The sequence below is a fragment of the Mandrillus leucophaeus genome, unplaced genomic scaffold (genome assembly GCF_000951045.1).
Source record: "Mandrillus leucophaeus isolate KB7577 unplaced genomic scaffold, Mleu.le_1.0 Scaffold1101, whole genome shotgun sequence".
NCBI lineage: Eukaryota > Metazoa > Chordata > Mammalia > Primates > Cercopithecidae > Mandrillus > Mandrillus leucophaeus.
Genome location: NW_012099222.1, coordinates 196,771 through 220,311, shown reverse-complemented (window position 1 = coordinate 220,311; position 23,541 = coordinate 196,771). Strand labels below are relative to the sequence as shown.

The 23,541-nt window shown below is 37.6% G+C and overlaps 1 protein-coding gene across 5 annotated transcripts in view; it reads right to left on the bottom strand.

Annotated features, from left to right (window-relative positions):
• RDX (radixin) overlaps positions 1-23,541 on the bottom strand; it is a 112,660-nt gene that overhangs the window by 40,541 nt on the left and 48,578 nt on the right. For 3 of the 5 annotated variants that reach the window (XM_011992132.1, XM_011992125.1, XM_011992142.1), the window contains 3 exons: positions 22,319-22,411; positions 19,418-19,660; positions 18,047-18,207 (listed from right to left, as the gene is read on the bottom strand). In XM_011992132.1, the coding sequence (XP_011847522.1) occupies positions 18,047-18,207; positions 19,418-19,660; positions 22,319-22,411 (497 nt within the window). Of the gene's footprint in view, positions 1-15,618; positions 18,208-19,417; positions 19,661-22,318; positions 22,412-23,541 lie in introns of those variants that run through there. The other 2 variants (XM_011992138.1, XM_011992149.1) reach the window with 2 other exon arrangements.

Here is a 23,541-nt window from a genome sequence, read left to right as displayed (position 1 = left end):
GATGGTCTCGCTGTTGTCCAGGCTGGAGTGCAGTGGCACTATCTCAGCTCACTGCAACCTCCACCTCCCGAGGTTCAACCAATTCTCATGCCTCGGCCTCCCTAGTAGCTGGGATTACAGGTGTGCACCACCACACCCAACTAATTTTTGTATTTTTGGTAAAGACAGTGTTTCACCATGTTGACCAGGCTGGTCTCAAACTCCTGGCCTCAAGTGATCCGCCTGCCTCAGCCTTCCAACATGCTGGGATTACAGGCCTGAGCCACCGCACCCAGCACCTAGCCATAAATGCGTATTCTTGAGCAGCTGCATAGATCTACTGAATGTGAAACCTGGGGAGGGTGCCCTGCAATCTGTGTTTTAACAAGCCCTCCAGGTGATTCTGATGCACGCTAACGTGAGAACCACTGCCAAAAGTTGTTCAAATATCTAAGAAATCCCTTCATTATAACAAAATAAGACCTCCCTAGGGTCACATGAAAATGTTAATAGTCATCCAGACAGAAAGCCACAGCACTGACCCTTAGGAGAATATGACTGTTTAAAAACCTTTAACTCAGGAGTTAGGAAACTATGGCTCGTGGGCCAAACCCAGTTTCCCATCTGTTTTTGTACAGAACGTGATTTAAGAACGTTTTTGACCTTTTTTTTAAAAAAAAAAACAAATCAGAGGAAGAATATTTTGTGACACATGAATTATGTGAAAATCAGAGTTAAGCGTCCATAAATAAAATGTGATTGGAATACAAACATGCTCATTCATTTACATACGCCTATAGCTGCTTGTGCACTACACCAGCAGAGTTGTATAGCCAGGACAGAGATAACTGGTCTGCAAAGTCCAACATGTTTAGTATCTGGACCTTTTCATAAAAATCATTTGCCCCATTTGCTCTAATTTGATAGACTCTACTAGTCTAAAAGCAAAATATAATTACAGTAATTTTCTGTTGAAAATGCAATTTTCATTTTAATTATACGCAGGCAAAAATCTAATAGTTTAAAGAATCACAAGGAAAATTAAATCAGATTTTTTTTTTTTAAATAGAGATGGGGCACCATGTTGGCCAGGCTGGTCTCAAACTCCTGGGCTCAGGTGGTGCTCCTGCCTTGGCCTCCCAAAGTGCTGGGATTACAGGCATGAGCCACCATGCCTGGCCCAGATCTATTTTTATCCACAAAGCCATTCAGATAACTCCCATAAAGCATCTGAAAAATGTTACTAGTTATGCTTTCTCTCTTCGAATTTCTAATAAGTGACAAAGAATTGCACAAAGAATTGACTGGTACCTTTCAATGAAATACTCATTCAGTTCTGAAACATTCTGTTCTGAAAACGAATGAAGCCTTCTCCTCCTGCGTTTACTCAGGAGGTTGACTCAAACTATATGCCTGTCTCAAATGCTGCCTGATAACTTCATTTTTCAGCTCTCACAGTGGCCACCCTCCTTGCTGGCTTTCTTCTACATGCTAAAACTCACCAAGTATGAGCCTTCTTCCCTTTGATCCTCAACCTCTTGAATTTTCTCCAGACTGAGTTCAGTTCCTATCACTGAAGACTTGCTCACTGAGTCATTTTATTCAATACCTATTGGGTGGCTTAAAAAGCCTTCTATCCACATCCATCTTCACTTCTCCAATTTCAACTTCTAGATTTCGAATATTCTTTGAGCACAGACGCTTCTTTGATTTCTAGGACTTTAACAGTCAATTATTAATTTTAAAAAATAGCCAGGCATGGTGGCTGACACCTGTAATCCCAACACTTTGGGAGGCCTACCTGGGCAGATCACTTGAGGCCAGGAGTTCAAGACCACCCTGGCCAACATGATGAAACCCCATCTCTGTAAAAATACAAAACTTACCTGGGGATGGTGGCTGCCACCTGTAATCACAGCTACTCAGGAGGCTGAGACAGAAGAATCATTTGAACCCAGGAGGCAGAAGTTGCAGTGAGCAGAGATCACACCATTGCACTCCAGCCTGGGCAACAAGAGCGAAATTCTGTCTCAAAGTAATAATTAAAAAAATAATAATAATGCTTTCGGCCAGGCGTGGTGGCTTACGCCTGTTATCCCAGCACTTTGGGAGGCCAAGCTGGGCAGATCATGAGGTCAGGAGATCGAGACCATCCTGGCTAACATGGTGAAACCCCATCTCTACTTAAAAGATACAAAAAATTAGCCGGGCGTGGTGGCGGGCGCCTGTAGTCCCAGCTACTTGGGAGGCTGAGGCAGAACAATGGCGTGAACCCAGGAGGCGGAGCTTGCAGTAAGCCGAGATCGTGCCACTGCACTCCAGTCTGGGGGACAGAGCGAGACTCCGTCTCAAAATAAATAAATAAATAAATAATAATAATAATGCTTTCCCTCCCCTACAAGAGTAAATGATATATTTCAACTTTAAATCTTTAAGCTATATTGACCTCATCTTGAAAGCAGGAGCACTAAACTGGACAGACTAGAGTTACAAGCCACATGCAGTGGTTCAAGGAGACTGGTCTTTAATCTAGTGGGTTTGATCAGGTCACTACCACTGTGTATTCAAGTTGAACTTAAGATTTAAAGCATTCATCTTTGGCCTATAAATCAATCGATACATTCACTTTGAGTGATGCAGACAAAATAATCCTTCCAAGAGCAAGTAAACATGTCTCAGTTGGCTTTCAACTGGAAAGGTCATGTTTTGTAATCAAAAAGATAAGGGCTTTTGCTTCTAAGAAAACCAAAATCCAAATGCGGAGTCTGCCAGTGTGGTGGTCCTTGGGCAGGTTACCTAGCTGTAAAATGGAATACCTTCAAGGACACCTGCAGCCTTTATGATGTCTTTGTGTGGATAAGGAAACAGTGCCCCTTGCTCAGGCAGATGCAGCCCTGTTTAGCCCCAGGGTACAGTTTGTTGAGAAGAATGCAAACTACACTCACACTTCCATCCCTGCACCTCTGTTCCTCAAACTTCTCTTGAATTTACCTTTGCTTAGCTCGATTCTGGTAGCAATGTTTTTGTCCTATAAGGCCAAACTGCTCAGTGGACATGGGCCTAGATCTTGCAGGTTTCTCACCATGGCTTAGGAAGCTCTTCCTCAACTTCATCTCACACATCACTCTCCTCTGGGCTCACTCGGCTCTGGACACACCGCTTTTCTGTCTTTTCCATGAACAAGTGAAGCTCTTTCTTGCCTCAAAGTATTTGCATATGCTGTTCCCTCTACCTGGAATTTTAAAGCAAGGCTGTAAATTGGTGTCCAGTGGGCTACTTCTGGCAAGCAGGTGTATCTTGTTTGGCTTGCAAAACTTTTTCTAATTTTTTCTTTTTTTGAAACAGGATCTCGCTCTGTTGCCCAGGCTGGAGTGCAGTGGCGCAAACACAGCTCTCTGCGGCCTCAACCTCCTGGACTCAAGTGATCCTCCCACCTCAGCCTCCCAAGTAGCTGAGACTACAGGTGCGCTACCACGCTTATATATATATATATATATTTTTTTTTTTTAAATAAAGAAGAGGTCTCACTATGTTGCCCAGACTGGTCTCACATTTCTGGGCTCAAGTGATCCTCTCACCTCAGCCTCCCAAAGTGCTGGGATCACAAGTGTGAGCCACCATACCAGGCCCTAATTTTATTTTTAATTTTTGTAGAGATGAGATCTTGCTATGTTGCCCAGGCTGGTCTTGAGCTCCTGGACTCAAGCAATCCTCCCACCTCAACCTCCCAAATTGCTGGGATTACAGGTGTAAACCACTGCATTGAAATAGCTGACATGTATAATTTGAAAGACTTCACGTAAAAATTACATTTCAACTTAAATATTCTATCTTTGAGTGCTTTTCCTCTAAAAGTCAGTTTCTGGCTTATCTTGGAAGATCACAAGGTATAGCAACGCTGGGCCTACCTACCCCACGTGTAAAGAGCTGATGCCCGCCCCCTCTTCCTCCCTCTTTGGACAGCGCAGGAGACTCCTGACTAGACACAGTCCCCACCAAGCCCAGTGCACTCTTTTCACCTGCCTGGCATTTGCATCTACCATCTTGATTTAAACAGACGAACAAGAGGAGCTAGCCTTCTCCTCCTTCAGGTAGCAACTTACATGCCACCTCCTCAGAGACTTTTTCTTATCTCCTGTCCTTCACTACATTTTCTTCTAACTCAGTCCCTTGTTTCCTTCATAGTTTAAAGCGGATATAACATTGCTGTTTTTATAGATCAGGGATGGTTAAATATCAGCAACTGCACATGAATTCAACCTAGTAATACGATTTGCATTAATGATTCTGTTTTCCAGTGTTTGTGTTTTCCTACTGGAAGTCAGTTCACTAGGGCAGGGACTTGGCTACTATGATATTCTGAATGACTAGTACACAGTGCCTGTTAGGCACTAACATATCTGGATGAATGAATGGAAGGACTCCTCCCACCAAAAGTCCTTAGCAGCTCCAGAACGTGCACAAAGTCCATCTTAACCTCTCCTGAAGAGAGCAGCCCAAGATATAAACACTTTCCTAACCGACAGCCCAAGACAGTGCTACCAGACCTCCTCAGCCTCTACTCATATAGCTGATACCCTCGGCTCTAGTGCTGGAAATTACTCCTAAAGCGTGATAGACTCTGAAACCCCTCTGTGAATCAGCATCAAGACCACCACTGAACATCCACTGAGCTATGCCCTCGGCCCTAAAGGCAAGGGGTAGGGAGGAGATGGTAATGGTACTTGTTCCTAAGGTGATTGCTCACAATTACAATAACCTCTATAACCTTGTCAGTGTTAGCAAGAGGTTGGTCACTACCTAGCTCTGAGTGCCTCTTGTTACTTGTCCCATTGTCATAATCATTTTTTAACTCTTGTTTCTTCCTCTAGATGATGTTTTGAATTATTTATGATGTATTAAATTATCTATGAATCCTCAGAGCCTAACTTGAGGCATTAATAAATGTTTAATGAATGAATAACATTATTTGAATGGATGACATCACTCAAGTGCTTCGTGGAGCCTATTTACTCTAGATGGCAAATACGGGAACAGATTTTCACTTTACTAGGCATAATCTCACCGACTTGAGCAGGGGTATGGAGTGGGGTTCATGCCAAAGTGTCAGATTTAGACATACGGAGTTGACAGAGGACACTGTTAGAGACACCATTTTCCTGTTCTTGTTATTCTTGGAGCATAAGAATTATGTGTAGATTTAGGGAAAACACTTTCCAGAAGACACGCGGTTAAACTAAGTGACAACTATTCTAACTCAAAGAAATTGCTCTTTTCAATGATGTTCTTGTTGCTGAAACCAGTATACATTTTAAGTATCGTAATATATTTTTTTCCCCGTGTGGCACTGGTGGTCACATGCAGTCACCTTTCTGTCCCACACGTCTCTGTGGTCCTCTCTTGCTTTGGCAGTACTTCAGAGTTGGCGCTCTCCAAGGTCCTATACTAAACCCACCAATTCTTTCCTTACACTTTCCCCTTGGGAAATTTCATCTGCCATTCCATCAGCATCCCAAATTCAAATTGTCCAAAAAGAAATGTCACGGGTACACCCAAACCTGCTCTCCCTCATGATTTTCTTGTATTTTACGGCACTACCTTCTGAATCTCAAACTTTGTTTTCAATACAAATGGGCAGTCCCAGCACACTCCACATCCTTTTGTGACTCAATGTATATGCATATGCAGTTCCTTCTTTCCAGAAAGCTTTCCTATCTTTGCCTCCTCGATTAAGAATAACTCATCCTGAAAGACTTCGCTTAGGGACCATCTCCTACAGCAAGCCTTCCCTGGAGCTCTGCAGTAAGATCAGGTGCCTTCCTTCTGAGCTCTCAGAGCTCATCTATCCATTCATTTATTAAATAGCAACCATCTATGGCATTCCAGGCACCGCTCTAGGCCCTGGGCATATACCAGTGTACACAACAGTAAAATTCCTGCCCTCATGGAGCTTACATTCTAGCACAGTGAGACAGATACAATACAAATAGGTAAATATATAGTATGCTAGATGGCAAGTGCTATAGAGAAAAATAAAAGAAATGGGTGCGAGATACTTGGGGAAGGTACAATTTTAAATAGAGTTGTAAGAGGCGGCTTCATTGAGGTGACAGTTAAGCAAATTCCTGGAGGTAGCAAGGGAGTAAATCATAACAATGTCTGGGAAAAAGTCTTCCAAGCTAAGTAAGAGGAATTGGACCAGCTGGCTGCTTTAAAGAATAACAAGGAAGTCAGTGTGACTTCAATTTAACAAGAGAAGAGGAAATTAGCAGAGGAGGGCCAAGAGCTTTGGCAGGGACCAGAATAGATTAGGTTGCAAATGACCGCTGAAAAGGACACGGCTTTTACTCGGAGATGGGAAACCTCGGAAGGATTTTGAGCACAAGTGACATGGTCTGACTTACCTGTTGTAAGTTCTTAAAAGACTGTAAAATGGCAAAGAGGAAATCAAGAAAACAGAATGGAAGGCTTTTGCAATAATCCAGGCAATCCTGTGGGTGGAACACTGATGGCTGTGGAGGATGAAATGGTCATATTCTGGATACATTATGTATCTTGAATGCTGGGCCAACAGGTTTGTGATTGGACTGGATGGACTGACTGAGAGAGTCATAGATGTGGTCAAGGTTTTGGCCTAATTAGCTGGAAGAAGGGACTTGCCATTTATCAACTGAGAAGGGGAAGACTGAGGCAGGAGCAAGTTTAAGGAGGGAAGATCTTCAGTTTAACATAGTAAGTTTGAGATGCTTATTAGATATCAAACTGGAAATGTTATGTAGAGAGTTAGATACACACATCTGAAGTTCAGGGGAGAATTTGGTCAGAGATTTAAGTTTTTCGGCCTACAGGTGGTATTTAAAGCAATGACACTGGATAAAGTCACTAAGAGATCCAACTGTAGACAGAAGGACTGAGACTTGGCAGACTATAATATTAAGGGGTTGAGGAGGGAACCTCACTTATTCATAACACACAAACACATACGAAAGATTTATTTTGTGTACCGGAAAAAACCATAAACTATTTACTGCTTAGGAGCATGTCTTTCTTATCTCCATATGCTTTGCATAGGCCCGGCACACACTCAACAAACGTGGGGAGTGATACCTTCTAAGAGAATCATAACTAGAATCCTTAAAAGGTAAACAAAACATATTAAAAATGGAGCCCAAAGGACTTGGCTACAAATATGAATATTCATAATACTGACAGATGAAAACCAAAATGACACAAGTTACTATTTATTAACATTTCCAATATGCCAAGGTTATAAACAAAGTATTCCATGTTTATTATTACAATCAACACTCACAAGATTAGTAGTGTTACTTCTGTTTAATGGATGAGACAACTCAAGCTCAAATGGCTGAGTGGATTCCCAAGGTCTCAGAAGTGGCCAGGCCAAGATTTAAACTCGATGTGGAAATCCAAAACCCATGCAATTACCTCAACATCATGCTGCCTCACAGCTATCCCAAAGATTCTCTTATTTTTTTTTTTGAGACAGTTTCATTCTTATCACCCAGACTGGAGTGCAGTGGTACAATCTCGGCTCGCTGCAACCTCCGCCTCCTGCGTTCAATTGATTCTCCTGCCTCAGCTTCCCGAGTAGCTGAGATTAAAGGTACCCATCACCACGTTTGGCTAATTTTTGTATTTTTAGTAGAGTAGGGTTTCACCATGTTGGTCAGGCTGGTCTCAAACTCCTGACCTCAGGTGATCCGCCCGCCTTGGCGTCTCTACTAAAAATACAAAAATTAGCCAGATGTGGTGGCACATGCCTGTAGTCCCAGCTATTCAGGAGGCTAAGGCAGAAGAATCGCTTGAACCCAGGAGGCAGAAGCTGCAGTGAGCCGAGACTGTACCACTGTACTCCAGCCTGGGCAACAGAGCAAAACCCTGTCTCCAAAACACATACACACATACATACACACACACACACACACACGAACTAAGATCAAAGTTTATAGGCACAAGAACAATATCTGATCTAAAATCTAAACTCTAAAAGAACATTTTCTCAGCTTCATCAAGAAGTATCACATGAATAAACACTGAATCAAAGTGACCTAAAGCTGAACAAAGTGGCCTCTCATTTCTCTATCTCCTGCACATTTTATCTCAGTTTTTCTTCTGGCACTTACTACCATACTTTCTATACCTCAATTTGAGTCCAGGACTCAACTACCCGATTAACTACAATTCTCTTGGCAGAGTCGCAAAGTCTCATCGATCCATCTATCTCCCATAATTCCAACAGTGCACAAACAGCAATTGCTCTGAAAATCACTGAATGAATGACTCTGCATGCAAATGTATATATATCTTATTTTATGGAAAAGGGAATAAACATCATGCCTTCTTTTCTCCTAATTCAGCATTCCTTTCATAGTACTATTACACTGAAAATCTTTTAAATGTCTCATGTTTAAGAGCTAAAGCATAATGGTTGAAAAGTAAGAAGTGGCAGAGAACATTTTCCTATCTGTATATATCACACGTTATCTAGAAGACATACTTACTTGCAGTCTTCCCAATGCTTGAGAACATTCCAAAAATTTACATACCTTAACCTGTAGAGATGCAAACCTACTTTTCCAATGGATAATTTCATACAAAGCCTTTTATACAGCTTATGCCCCCCAAATCCATTTTAAACATCCTTAAAACATCAGTTATACTGGAATACAAAGTGACATTCCAATATAACTGATTATCGTTTAATACAGTACATTAAACTCTATCCAGAGGATTAGGTTCTGGGTTCTAATTCCAGGTCTTATATTGTCTGGTACAAAGCTTTTACAAAATGGAAGTATTATCTCAAGTTATTTTAAGAATGCATAAAAATTACTAAATGGGTCAGGCGCGGTGGCTCATGCCTGTAATCCCAGCACTTTGGGAGGCCGAGGCAGGCAGATCACAAGGTCAGGAGATCGAGACCATCATGGCTAACACGGTGAAAGGTGAAATCCGTCTCTACTAAAAATACAAAAAATGAGCCAGGCATGGTGGTGGGCGCCTGTAGTCCCAGCTACTCGGGAGGCTGAGACAGGAGAATGGCGTGAACCCGGGAGGCAGAGCTTGCAGTGAGCCGGGATCACCCACCACTCCATCCAGCCTGGGCGACAGAGTGAGACTCCATCTCAAAAAAATAATAATAATAAAATAAAACAAAATAAATAAAATAAAATAAATTACTAAATGACAGGGATTTATATTGTACCTATCAACAAAAACTACTTTTAAAGGATGTTAATATTTCTTGAAAAATGATAGGCAGTTTAACCAACCTAAACGTTTTAAGAAACCCAAGTGAACTACTATCAAGTACATTTGCAAATATTAATGGAATTAAGAAGTAAACTATTGTTTACTTTTACATACAATGGAAGATTATATGTCCTTCAACAGCAAATGCTTTAAAAATATACAAATTTTAGGCCAGGTGTGGTGGCTCACACCTGTAATCCCAGCACTTTGTGAGGCTGAGGGGGACTGATCACTTGAGGTCAGGAGGTCAAAACCAGCCTGGCCAACATGGTGAAAACCCGTCTCTACTAAACATACAAAAATCAGCTGGGCATGGTGGCACACACCTTTAGTCCTAGCTACTTGGGAGGCTAAGGCAGGAGAATCGCTTGAACCTGAGAAGTGAAAGCTGCAGTGCACCGAAATCGCACCTCTGCACTCCAGTCTGGTCGACAGAGAGAGAATCTGTCTCAAAAAAAATAAATAAATAAAGTTACTGAGGAGAAACCATCTACCTGTAACTTAAATTCTATCAAAAGATTTTATCTACCTATATTCGAAAACCTTTATGGCCTAAAAATTGAGAACTAGATTGTATTAGGAATTGCCTGAGAGAAACAATCAAAAGAAGGAAAAAAAATCTAAGATGTCATTTGGGTATAAGCAGATGAATCAACTCATACCTCTAGCAAAAGCTAAATGGATGAGCATAATCAAGTACAGTTTTCAACTTTTAAAAAATCTAGGCCGGGAGCAGGGGCTCACGTCTGTAATCCCAGCACTTTGGGAGGCCGAGGTGGGCGGATCACCTGACTAGCCTGACCAACATGGAGAATGGAGAAACCCCATCTCTGATACAAAAATTAGCTGGGCATGGTGGCACGTGCCTGTAATCCCAGCTACTTGGGAGGCTTAGGCACGAGAAGAGCTTGATTGAGGTGGAGGTTGTGGTGAGCCGAGATCGCGCCACTGCACTCCAGCCTAGGCAACAAGAGTGAAACTCCATCTCAAAAAAAAAAAAAAAAAAAAGAAAGAAATCTATAGAAATTTCCAAAGTGAGTTGTTAAGGGTTGTCACAGCCAGGAAATAATTGTGCCTGTATGTTCTGAGATAACCTTCTCTGAGTTGTGTTTTGGTGAACATAATTCTTTCAAAATGAGCTGAAAAAATCATTTTACTAACCCCAAACTGTTTAAAAAAGGAAAAAAAAAAAACCCTTCGAATTTCTTCTAAAAGCCAGTACATTATGAAGGTCATCTGAGAGCAAAAAGAAGTTTGATAAACTATTGTTATAAGCATTACTCTGAGGTAACGGTTTTCAACTATAAACCAGTATTAAAACTTCAAACATACAGATATTAAGCCTCGGTTAGGCATACATTTTTATGAAGATAATGCATCTAGAATGGAAGTGACCATAATCTGAATCCAGAGAAATGCTCTGAAAAAGGACAATCTGATTCAGAACTATAAAATCAGTTATAAAAGCTAGAGTACAAGAGTATAAGACTTGGAGTTAGAACCCAGAACCAAATCCATTTGTTCTTGCATGTCTTTAATTTCTACTTCTTTTGTGCCACTAAAGAACCCATTCCCAAAAAGTCATGGATAAAAGAAAAGAAACTGAGGTTTTAAGTGTCTCGAAAGAGGTCAGCTGGAAAGTAAGTTCAAATACATTACCACAAACATGAACAATATAGCAAACATGACAGCAAATTACACTTAAACATTTCCTTTATCAGAATTTCCTTTAAATTCATTCCCATGGCCATGGCCTTTCTTAGGCTAACTACAATAGACATAGCTCTTCTATTATGCTATCTCCTCTGCACTTTCTAGTATACTTTACATCACAACGTGAGTTTTCTTTTTCAAGCAAGGTTTAGTTATTGTTCCTTTCTGTAGCTGTGCCTTTCCAAAGCGACCAGTTGTCCTCAAATCAAATTAAACCATCTAAACATAGGATTCAAGGCTCCATAAATTCCTGGGCCCAACCCAGTCTAGCTTTATCATCCTACAGTCAATGCCCACTGTTTACCTATTTACTTTCATTTCCACAGTCTAGAGACTAACCACTATACGTATTCTCTTCTGCTTTGCCTTTCTGTAACACCTTCTTCATTAAAAACTATTTTTCCTCTTCAAAAAACACAAACACCAAAAGCACAGGCAACAACAACAAAATTGGACTTCTTCAAAATTAAAAACTTTTGTGCATCAAAGAAAACTACACTATATCAAGGGCGAAAAGGCAATTAACAATGGGAAAAAAGATTTGGAACTCCTACCTGAAAAGGAATTAATATTCCAAATCCTGGGATAATGGATTAATATTTTGAATCCCAAATATAAAGAATTCTTACAACAGAAAATTAAGCAATTTTTAAAATGGGCAAAACTTGAATAGACATTTCTCCACAAATGATATACAAATGGTCGATAAACACATGACAAGACGTCTAATTTCTTTTATGATTTGATAAATGTATCAAAGGAAAATGCAAGTCAAAACCACAATGAAGTACTCCTTCGCCATTAGGATGGCTATTATCAAAATCAAGCAAGCAAGCAAATAAGCAAACAAACAAACAAAAAACCCAGAAAATAACAATTGTTAGTGAGGATGTGGCAAAATTAGAACCTTGTGCACTGCTATGTGAATGTAAAATGGTGCTGCTGCTGTGGAAAATATTATGACAATTCCTCAAAAAATTAAACACAGGGCCAGGTGTGGTGGCTCACGCCTGTAATTCCAGTACTTTGGGAGGCCAAGGAGGGCAGATCACCTGAGGTTGGGAGTTCAAGATCAGTCTGACCAACACGGAGAAATCTCATCTTTACTAAAAAAAAAAATACAAAATTAGCCAGGCATGGTGGTGCATGCCTGTAATCCCAGCTACTCAAGAGGCTAAGGCAGGAAAATCTCTTGAACCCAGGAGGCAAAGCTTGCAGTGAGCCAAAATTGCATCACTGCACTCCAGCCTGGGCAACAAGAGCAAAACTCCATCTCAAAAAAAAAAAAAATTAAACACAGAATTAACAGATGACCAAACAATTCCACTTCTGGGTGTGATGTATCCCAAAGAACTGAAAGCAGGGACTCTAAGATATTTGTACACCAATCTTCAAAAAGCAGCAATATTCACAGTAGTCAAATGATAGTGGTAATTCAAGTGTCCATCAATAACAGACAAATGGATAAATAAAATATGGTATATGCGTACAATGGAATATTGTTTAGCCTTAAAAAGGAATAAAATTCTGATACATACAACATAAACGAACCTTGAAAACATTATGCTAAGTGAAATAAACCAGACACGAAAGGACAAATATTGTATGAGTTCACTTTTATGAGATACTTAGAAACATCAAATTTATGGAGACAGAAAGTAGAGCAGTGGTCACCAGGGACTGGGGAGGAGGGAGGAATGGGGGATTATCATTTAATGGGTACACAATTCAGTCTGGGAAGATGAAAACGTCCTGGAGATGGATGGTGGTGACGGTTACACAACAACGTGAATGTACTTAATGGCACTGAACTGTACACTTGAAAATGGTTAAAATGGTCAATTTTATGTATATTTTACCACGATAAAAAAAGATTCAACTTTTAACTTTATTAATCTTCTCAATATTTAATACAGATATTACCAATTACTCATATTTGACTGGTTTGTCAGTTGGGTCTAAAATGAGTCTTCCTAGGTTAGAAAGACTTTTAAAATTAGAGACTCTTTTAGAATAACTTTATTAACTGGTGTTTAAAATTTGGCCTATGAAATGAAAATTAAGTAATTTATCAGAAAACAAGCATACCTGAGAAACATATACTGAGTATTCATTCATATTCCCTGTCAGTTACTAATTTTCCTGCTTATTAATCTTCCTTTTATTGTGTAAGTTTCCTTCATCTCAAAACTGTTTTTATGAAAACAGCTAAAATTTAAAAGTAAATAATTATGTAAATGCAATGAGAGCATATAGAATTCAAATGCTAGACTTGAATTCCATAGACTTTTCAATATATATAAAAGGAAAGGGAGGGAGGAGATATATATTCCCTTATGATTCTAAAAAACACATGATTCCTAGGTCTAAAATAATACAAAACATCATATTTAAGTTGAAAAAAAATAAAAGGGATATCATAGCACACATTGTAACACAGTGCAAGAATTTCATATAATAAATCCATGTTTTATCAAAAGAAACTTTTCCAAAAATAGTCACATAAATAATCTCAGAAATTCCGATTGCATATTACCAGTAGGAAGATGGACATTTGGCTATACTAATTTAGTAATAAAAAACTAAAACCAGTATCACTATTTTTAGGAGCAAACTAAATAGCATGCATAAATATAAAAATGAATCCAAATATTTAAAATAATGATTAAATAAAAGTGAAGAACAATTAGAATAGGGTGGTAAAAATAATAATTTGCACTGATAGAAGCAACTAGCTAGCTATAAACATGGAGGAATCTGGGCATACAAATAACAGGAATCAACAATATGGCATTGCCATTTTAAAAGAAATGATATTGTAATAGATAAATGGAAATGATCTAAGAGCTAAAATAAATTAATATTTGAAGTTGCCTATATAGGCCAAAACAAAGGGTCACAATCATCCTAATCTTGCTTCTAAGTCCTTGAATATTGCCAGCACTTAATAAAAATGTATTGGCTAAATGACGACCATTAAATAAGAACCTGGAGCCATTGAGTAGCTAGGGATCTCCACAGCCAAAACATAAACCTGAATGCAAAGGATGTGTCATGGGGTATCACCTTAGTCAAGATCTTTAATGTAAAAATTGTGTAAGAAATACTTCAACTCCTAAAGTAGTATATATAACCCCAAATCAGAAAACTCTTGTACCACGGAGGTTAAGGGAAGTCAAAGTATGAGGAGATAAATGGCAATTTTAACAGATAAATGTAAATCTGAGTGTCTATTACCCACAAATGGAAAGTAGCTGAACCACACAGCCATGATCTTTCCACAGGGAAAATGGTAGTTCTTAAATCTTGATAGATGGACACAGTAAGAGGTAGGACTACTAAGGAAAAATTGGGAGTTAAAATTATTTAATTGGAAAAGCTAAGGATAAGAATGTGGTAAGCTTTAACATATGGAACATGATAGGGAGCCAGTTTTTCCTAGTTACTAGTGTAGACTGTGGGGAGTCAGGCTGCCTGAACATTTCATAAAGTTATCAAAAACATTTGTAGAATCCAAAGAGCTTTTGTATGAGCTCCAATACTGTCATTCCATGTGACAGACCACATTAGAATATTTGATAGGTTAAAAATAAGAAAATGCTAAAGTTCTGTTCATTTAGAACAGACTCCAGAGAGGAACCTAACAGTACAGCTCCACACTGAACTGTTTTCTCTCATTCTTACTAATGGTATCTAAGCTTTGGTTTAGTCATTAGTTCAGTATATTAATGCTAAAGTTAGTAATCCCTTAGACTTTAGTTTCAAGCTTTAACTTTTAAGACTAATTGTTTTTATTGTGCATATGTAAAATGGGATGCCTGTGAATTAAAAAAATTTTTTCATTTCTAAAAACATTAACAATCAACAAGGTGATCAATCCTGGAACAGAATATAGTGGGATTTTTTTTAAAAAAACCACAATAATATTGAAATACTTCTAATGATAAGAGTGACTGCCAATAAAATCTAACATAACTTTATAAGGGGCCATTCTAGCTCTTAAAAACTCTAGACATAAAGCAAAATATTATTTAAAATTCCATTTTCTGACAGGATCAGAGTAAAAAAGTCACTATGTGTCCTTAAGAACAGAAATAAAAGTGACAGTTAAATATTACTATCAACAAAAAAATCTAGCTTTTACTATTTTTATAGATTTATCACTCATTTAAATAAAAAATTAGAAGACTTGAAAAAGGCAATCAAGTTCTAGATTTATAGTAACTGCTCTATAATATAGCTTCAAAATAAGAACTTGTACTTTAAATAAATATACTTAGCATATGGTTCTTTAAAGAATGTTGAAATGTTAATAGTGAGATGAATCAATGACAAAAAAGTGTATCTTCCCTCAGGCAAAAGAAACTAACCACTATACAATAAAGGCAATGATTGGAAAACCTAAATTACATTTTGTTGTCAAGAAAGTCAGTTTAATTTAATAATTTAACTTTTCCACAGAATTAATCACTATTACTTCCATACCAAAGAGGTATCATTTTGGGGAAAGAGTAGATCTATGAGGATTTAAAATTATTTCCTATCTACTTCTTACTTTTAAGATGTGGTGATTCATGGCTCCGATAAAGATTGTAATTTTCAAGAAATATACAAGAAATCCATGTTAAATAACAACAGTGGACCTTGAAGGCATGAGCTTTTGTCACTTTATTGTTAACCAATGAATATTATCCAAAATTAGAGATGTAAATGTAACTTAATTGTACAACACAAAATTATGCTAATGGTAAAAGCCTACTGGGATTTACCAAATACTCATTAGTGTATTTTTACATTGACTATATGAACATGTGCTCGCGACTGCTAATGATAAGCTATAATTGGTTTAATCTCTATGAAATCCATATTGCAAATGGTTCTTGTTTAGAAAAATTCACACAGCCTTAAAAATGGATTAAATCCATTTTAATCCTAATCTACAAATAGATCATAAACAGCAAAATATAACTGATAATTTTTCAATACTGTATCAAACTGATGTAGCTATGGTAGTGCACATAATTCAAAATGAGGAAAATTAACAAAAATCCAATGAAAGTTCAGGTTTTTATCTATTATGGCAATTGCTTTAAAGTGAACATTTATGTTTCAAAACATGAATAGTAGGGTCCACCATCCATTCCTTTGATGTACTGCAAGTAGGAACATTGTCTTCCATAGGATTCTGAAGCACGTGCACAACCATGGTACAACAGTCACTTCAAGGTTAACCAGCTATGTTTTGTCCTACAAAGTTCAAAAAATATATTAAACGCAACCTTTCTTTTTCATAATGTCTGCCCAGATTAATCCTTTTAAAGTCAGCAAAATCAAAAAAACACAAGAGATATTTTCAGACACAACTTGAATCTACTGTGCATGAAAATGTTTAATAAAATGGCAATTTTAATAAATGTAAATTTGACTGTGTAATACCCAATGGAAAGCAGCTGAACCACACAGAGAAAACAAGGCTTTACGTATCTCCAAATTTAGCTGTTTTACAATAAACAAAGTATTAGAACATGTGAATATTAGAACCTCCTTCTGACTGGAAAGATTTCTTCAGTAAGATATAACTGAAATTAATATAAACTAAAATTATAATTTCTAAAATAGAATTAACAAACAAAATTTAAGTATTTTTAGTCGGAGATTGAAAAAAAATAAGCACAGTGATCTAGAAGCCAAATATAATGATTATGTAACTATCATATCAAGGTACAGACATTCTTCATGTTACAAGGCTAGCATCTCTCTCTCATACACACAAGAGTACGTACACACACACACACACACACACACACACACACGGAGTCTCTCTCTCTGTCTCATTCCCCCTCTCTCTTACTCAGCCATACCACAGCCCTCCAGGATGATAGTATACCAGTGAGGAGCTTACAATTTTAATATAAATCAGAATCCCACAGTTTGACTTAACAAAAAGGCAGTTAAAAATTTAGCACTCTAAGATATTCTGAGGGAAAATGAAATTTCAAAAGTATTTCTTGATGATCAAGGCTGTCATCATGAATTATAAAACATATAGCTTACACACCCCATTGTGTTTGAACAACCAGTCATCGCAGGTGTAGCAGTGAGGTAGTACTGTTGTCCCCTCCTCGGGACTGATGTTTTTATATGCTGCCCTTCCAGAAAGGTCCAGGTTTTAAAAAATAATTAAAATCAGTTACTGACAAATGTATATTTTCTTTTTTTACCAATCGTCTGTTTTTCTAAATCAGTCTATAAAAGAACAAAACTTTTAAAATCTTGCAGAGGCTGTTTCATCAGTAAACTCTCCTAGGGAGCTACTACTGCTGTCTAAACCTCTGTGAAATGGTAGGCAGAAAAAGCCATCAAAGGATTAGAGGAGATAAAACACCAATCAATGTAAGCTGTTAAAGATGACTGTGATTAAATAACCAAATATCAAATATCCAATAAGGCAATTAAATTTGGATTTTAAAAAACTAACCACCAGCTGTACATACATTATTAAATGTTCTAATCTCTTTCATGATTCATAGCCTTATTCTACATAATGATCAAAGACTGTCCACTGTGCTACCTACCATCATTTTAAACACTGCCTGATCTGTATGATGGTGGGATTATGGCTATGGACATGGCAGATAAGAGACGGGCACACTGAGAAAATGTGAGAGAGAATGTGGAAATACACACAGGTTAAATATGGAAGGGACAAGGGAAACCCATAAAATGTTCATCAACATTATCCTTTAAAATGTACACAGAACTGAAACCACACATACACATTTGTCAGACATGATAATTAGTGTTAATCTTCAACAGAAAAAAAAAAGAAAAAAAATGTGAAAGGAGGCAATGGAACACCATTCTCCATTCCCTGGACCAAAAGAAAAAGAAAACCAAGCATGATATCATACTGCCTTAATGCTGAAGAGCTCCCCTTAAATCTGTCTTTTAGCTAGCACAGTCAAACCGGTGTAAGTGCTTTGGCAAGGTGGGATGCATTCCATCATATCTGCAAAGGCCTGCTTTTCTCTGTTGGTGGTTCAGCTTATGAAGAACATATATGCAAAATAACAGCTCTCACATTGCTTCAAACTCATCGATACGCTGCTTTGTATTGCCTTGTCGAATCTGTCGCAGAGTCTTGTACTTATCACGGCCTGCTTTAACATTCTCAGCATGAAGAACATCATTTTGTGTTTTCTTGGTTTCATCTCTGGCTTGGGCTAATTCTGAACTTAATGCCTATATTTAAAAAATTAAAAGTACAACAATTATTTTCTGAGATTTAAAAAAATTTATGAAAATGGCTTTAAGATGCATAAATACATATACCAAATCATTTCCACTGTGAAACCTTTTTCTTTAGTGTTTAAGTTTGCTTTGGTAATAGTGGTGGCAGTGGTAAGGGAAGAATACACATGGCCTTTCATTTCCACATTTATCAACCATGGTATTTTGTACATTATTCTAAATGTCCTTAACTTCCTCATCTAATATTTGAAATGGCTAAAAAGTTCAATGCAGCCACTATAGACTAATATTACTATGAGATTTAAAATCTATACCTCAAGGGAAGCGTTCTCCAAAAGTCTTAATATATTTATTCTAACTATCACCTTATTTTAATATTTAAAGATTTCAACAATTAAAATATTAGATAACTTACTGTGAAAAAAGAAAGCTCTCATAATATTAAAATCCTCTACTTTGACCTAGTTATGTCCATGTAATATACTGACCTTTTGCCAATATAAAATCTGAACAAATAATTAAGATTATGCAATGTCTTAAACATAGTATATTAACTATCATTCTTTCCAATGTCCATTTTATTTTATTTTATTTTTTTGAGACAGAGTCACTTCTATCATCCAGGCTGGAGCGCAGTGTCATGATCTCGGCTCACTGCAACCTCCACCTCCCAGGTTCAAGCAATTCTGATGCCTCAGCCTCCCAAGTAGCTGGGATTACAGGCTCATACCACCATACCCAGCTAATTTTTGTATTTTTGGTAGAGGCAGAGTTTCACCATGTTGGCCAGGCTGGTCTTGAACTCCTGGCCTCAAGCGATCCACCTGCCTCGGCCTCCCAGAGTGTGGGATTATAGGTGTAATCCCAGCCACTGTGCCTGGCCCTCAATGTACATATTACTGATTAAAAACTAAATTCATTTGTTTTTCAACACAACATTAGAATACTTTATACCTTTTAAAATGGGTCAAGTTGTAATTAAATAACTCACTAAGGTCTGTTTATTCAAAGCTAACAGGTATTTGCTAATGGGTTCACACAACGGAAGAAATGAAATAACGACTATAGGCCAAATACCCACAAACCAATCACAAGGCCAGTCAGTATTAAAACTTCTATGTTCTTTTTAACTAAGTTGGTCTAAGATGGGGAAAATGCAAACTATATTTCAAATGTGCATACAACTGCAAATTTTAAATACCTGAAGTTGCTTCTTAACACGCTCATTTTTCTGTGTTTCTGTTACACGTTCTTCCTCGCTTCTATGGTTCATTACCCCTTCATTTGATAATTCAGCACTAGCCTCAGCATTATTCTCATCATGTTCATCATGTTCGTTTTCTGTTGGAGGAATGACTGGTGGTGGTGGAGGTGGAGGGGGGGCAGACATCACAGTTTTCAACTCTTCTTTGGTCTTTTCCAAGTCTTCCTGGGCTGCAAAAGCCTGAACATTAAAAATACGTTTATGAGCAACTTAGTTCAAAAATTAGTAATTAAAACAATCAAGTTATACTGCTTTTTTAACAGAAACTACATTTCGAGGTAATGAAATAAGCCCTATTTATGAAAGCTCTATTTTCATAAAAGAATGCCAACAGGTAAAGGACAAAATCAAAAGATTATGCAAATCCCATTAGAATTACTAATTCTGCAAGCTTCAAGTCAGTGACAGGTTAAAAGAAAAACAAGCATACATGCAAAAAAAATAAGTACTAATTCTGGCAAGGATTATCAACTGTTTGCTAAAATTGTTGTGCAAATAGCTGATGAGAAATGGATATTCGTATAATGCCGAAGAATCCTATGCCGAATAGATTTTATTTGAGCCACAAGCGGAAAATGTAACCGAAAAATAGAGGAATGAGACTGTCGTTACTCAAATCCAATGATCACTAACAAATACTAATGGTGAGTTAACTAGATACTGTCTTCTGATATGATACAATCTGAAATATCTAACATCACCAATTATTTGGGTGATCATATTATCTTGGTTTACCTGGAAAAGTCCTGTTACACTGTTGTCCTGGTATAATTATGAACAATATCCCCTTTTTCTCAAGTGCTCCAGTTTAGATGTTAAATTATATGGAATTCTCACCTCTGATGCACTGTAGTCAAAAACATTTAATTTGAATTCCCCAGGTTCTAGATCTAACTTCTGGTTCACAGGAAATACTGGAGTTAAACGATAAGGTCAATGACACAAGGAAAGAACTAAACAAATACAGGAGCTGGGACATTCTGTAGGTCCCTTCAATAAATCAAAATAATACAAAGAGAAACTGCCCTCCATTAAAAGAGACTTACAGCAAATAGAGACAATGCAAAGTCCTCTGAACACTTGTCTGGCAAATTAGCTATGAGACTTTTTGGGAAATTCTGAATATAGCCTAATATTCTATGAGATGAAAATACACTAAAATGAAATAGTACATACAGTAAGATTTCACATTGAATATATAAACAGGAAGTATCCTGGAAGGATATGTACTAAGGTTTTGCAGTACTGCCCCTAGTTTATGGGAATACAATTGTCTTTTGTGTGCATTTTCTAATTTTCTATAATTCACAGACTTGATATCTGTAATACGCTGATTTTTTAAAAGTTTACGTGTCTCTAAATTTCACAAATCATCCCTAAAAGGGATCTAAACAATTCTAATAACAAAGTAGAGTAACTGGGAAATTAACAGTGGAATTCCTTTTGTAGTTTTATTTATATACAACTAATTTTCAATACATCTAAAATTTCCCAATGAAATTTAAACTGCTACTTACTTAAAATTTACTTAAGAGTAAAAGAAACCTTAAGATTTACTTAAGAGTAAAAGAAAACTGTTTTCTGTATAAGTACATTTTATTGTAGAAAAATCATCTTCTAAAACTAAATATCATCTTTGGGTGTAAAAAAATTATCTTTTCATTTAAGAGTTACTGTCATTGGAATTAAACTCTCATTATCTTATAGTCCCCCATCCCTCCAATCAAAGCCTGATTTTACAATTGTGTGCTACTTTAGACAATAGTGGTTTCATCTACTTAGGACTCATATTAGAAATCTCAGTACCAGCTGCACACAGTGGCTTACACCTATAATCCTAGCACTTTGGGGGCTGAGAGGGGAAGGCTGCTTGAGGCCAGCAGTTCGAGACCAACCTGGGCTACATCGCAAGACCTCCATTCTCAACAAAAATAAAAATGATGGTGCATGCCTGTAGTCTCAGCTACTGCAGAGGCTGAGAGGGGAGGAGCCCTTGAGCCCAGGAGTTCAAGGCTGCAATGAATTATGATTGTGCCACTGCACTCCAGCCTGGGACACAGAGTAAGACCATGTCTCTAAAAAAATAAAAATAATTCAACTTCATATCCAATCACTGGTTGCCACGCCCTTTTGTGTCTACCACAAAATGTCTCTTATCTCTTCCCATTCCTCTTTATTCTCATTTCCACATCCTCAGTTTGGGTCTTTATCTCTTAAGTATCCACTATCCCAATCCTTTCTTCACACTGATCACTACATGGTTTTTAGAAAATCATATCTGATCATGTTACAATCCTGTTTTGAAATCTTCTAAGCCCCAAGTCAATCGATACTCCCACTGCCTTGCTGTAGCAGAGCATTTATTTAAAGCCCTTCACAATTCCCTATTATCTAACTTGAGGGCCACATCTTCCAACATTTCTGAACAACACGAAGCTTCGGCTGCTTATTGGTTATCCTCAAATCTATTACATACATTCATACTTCCTATAGTCATTCAGTTCCCTCTGTCTGGAATGACCACCTCTTCAGTCTCTAACTATTCCCAATCTTACGTCCCAATCTTTCGTACCCCCAAAATTTAATTCATTATTCAAGACCCGGCTTAAATGTATATGGGTCTCCCAACAACTCTCTGGACCCCACAGAAATTAATCACCTCTTCTGTGTTCCCAAAGTACTTGGTTTATATCCGTAGATAAATATTTACAATACACATACACAAGTATTTTTCCCACTCTAAATTATGACAGTAACTTATATTCATCTCTATAAAGTCAGCATAATCCTGGGTACAAAAGCTATTCAATAAAAGCTAGTAAATGAACAAATGATTACTTTGTGTTGCCATTCAGTAGCTTCCTCTTCCTTTTTCTTCTTGGCTTCTTCTAGAAGTGCAATCTTGGCAGTGAATTCAGCAAGTTCTGCTGCCTAAAGTAAACAATATAATTCCAAGATTAACATATTTTGAATAATCTTATAAGTCAACAAAGCTTTAATGTACATGCTTAGGCTGTTTATGTTTTTCTTAGATAGTCTTCCATTTAAAAAAATACAGTATTTCTTAAGATCTTAAATAGCTTATTTACAATAAGTCCTTGAAGTAATGAGCTAAGGAGGAGACAAAATTAAAAGATTACTATTATTCTACAGACAAGCAGTTAATCCTGCTTTCAGTAGCAGGAACTTAAAATGTGTAACTTAAAAGGTTTTTAAAGAAAACTTTCATCAATAAACTATTTGTTAAAGTCTACAAAAGAGAAAATATATTTATATAATGCTATATACTTTAAATGGCACTTTTCAAATCATCTCATGTAATTCCCCAATAATCCTAACAGGTAGTATCATTCCTTTTTTTTTTTTTTCTTTTTTCAGATGGAGTGTCACTCTGTCGCCCAGGCTGGAGCTCAGTGGCACGATCTCAGCTCACCGCAAACTCCGCCTGCCGGGTTCAGGCAATACTCCTGCCTCAGCCTCCCAAAGTAGCTAGGATTACAGGTGTGCACCACTATGCCTGGCTAATTTTGTATTTTTAGTAGAGACAGGGTTTTGCCATGTTGGTCAGGGTGGTCTTGAACTCCTGACCTCAGGTGATCTGCCTGCCTCGGCCTCCCAAAATGCTGAGATTACAGTCGTGAGCCACTGTGCCCAGCCATCATTCCTCTTTTCAAAGGGAAGGAACTGAGGCTCAGAAAGAGCCAAAGACACATACATAGCAAGTAGCATGTGTGAACTAATATTTAAATCCAGGATCTTTTAAGTAACATGCTTATACCTCGTTATTTGCAAGTCCACTAAATAAACAAAAAACTCCAACCAATTATGGCCTATAGTTATCTCATAGGAACTATAACATATTAATTTATCTAAAGCAAAAGATGCCAACTGACTTATTGTGGAACCTGTCCAATGTCAAAGTGAATAAGAACCTTTTGCTGACAACAGACTCCATTTACAAATAATCTATAGAAAAATATCGGCCGGGCGCGGTGGCTCAAGCCTGTAATCCCAACACTTTGGGAGGCCCAGATGGGCGGATCACAAGGTCAGGAGATCAA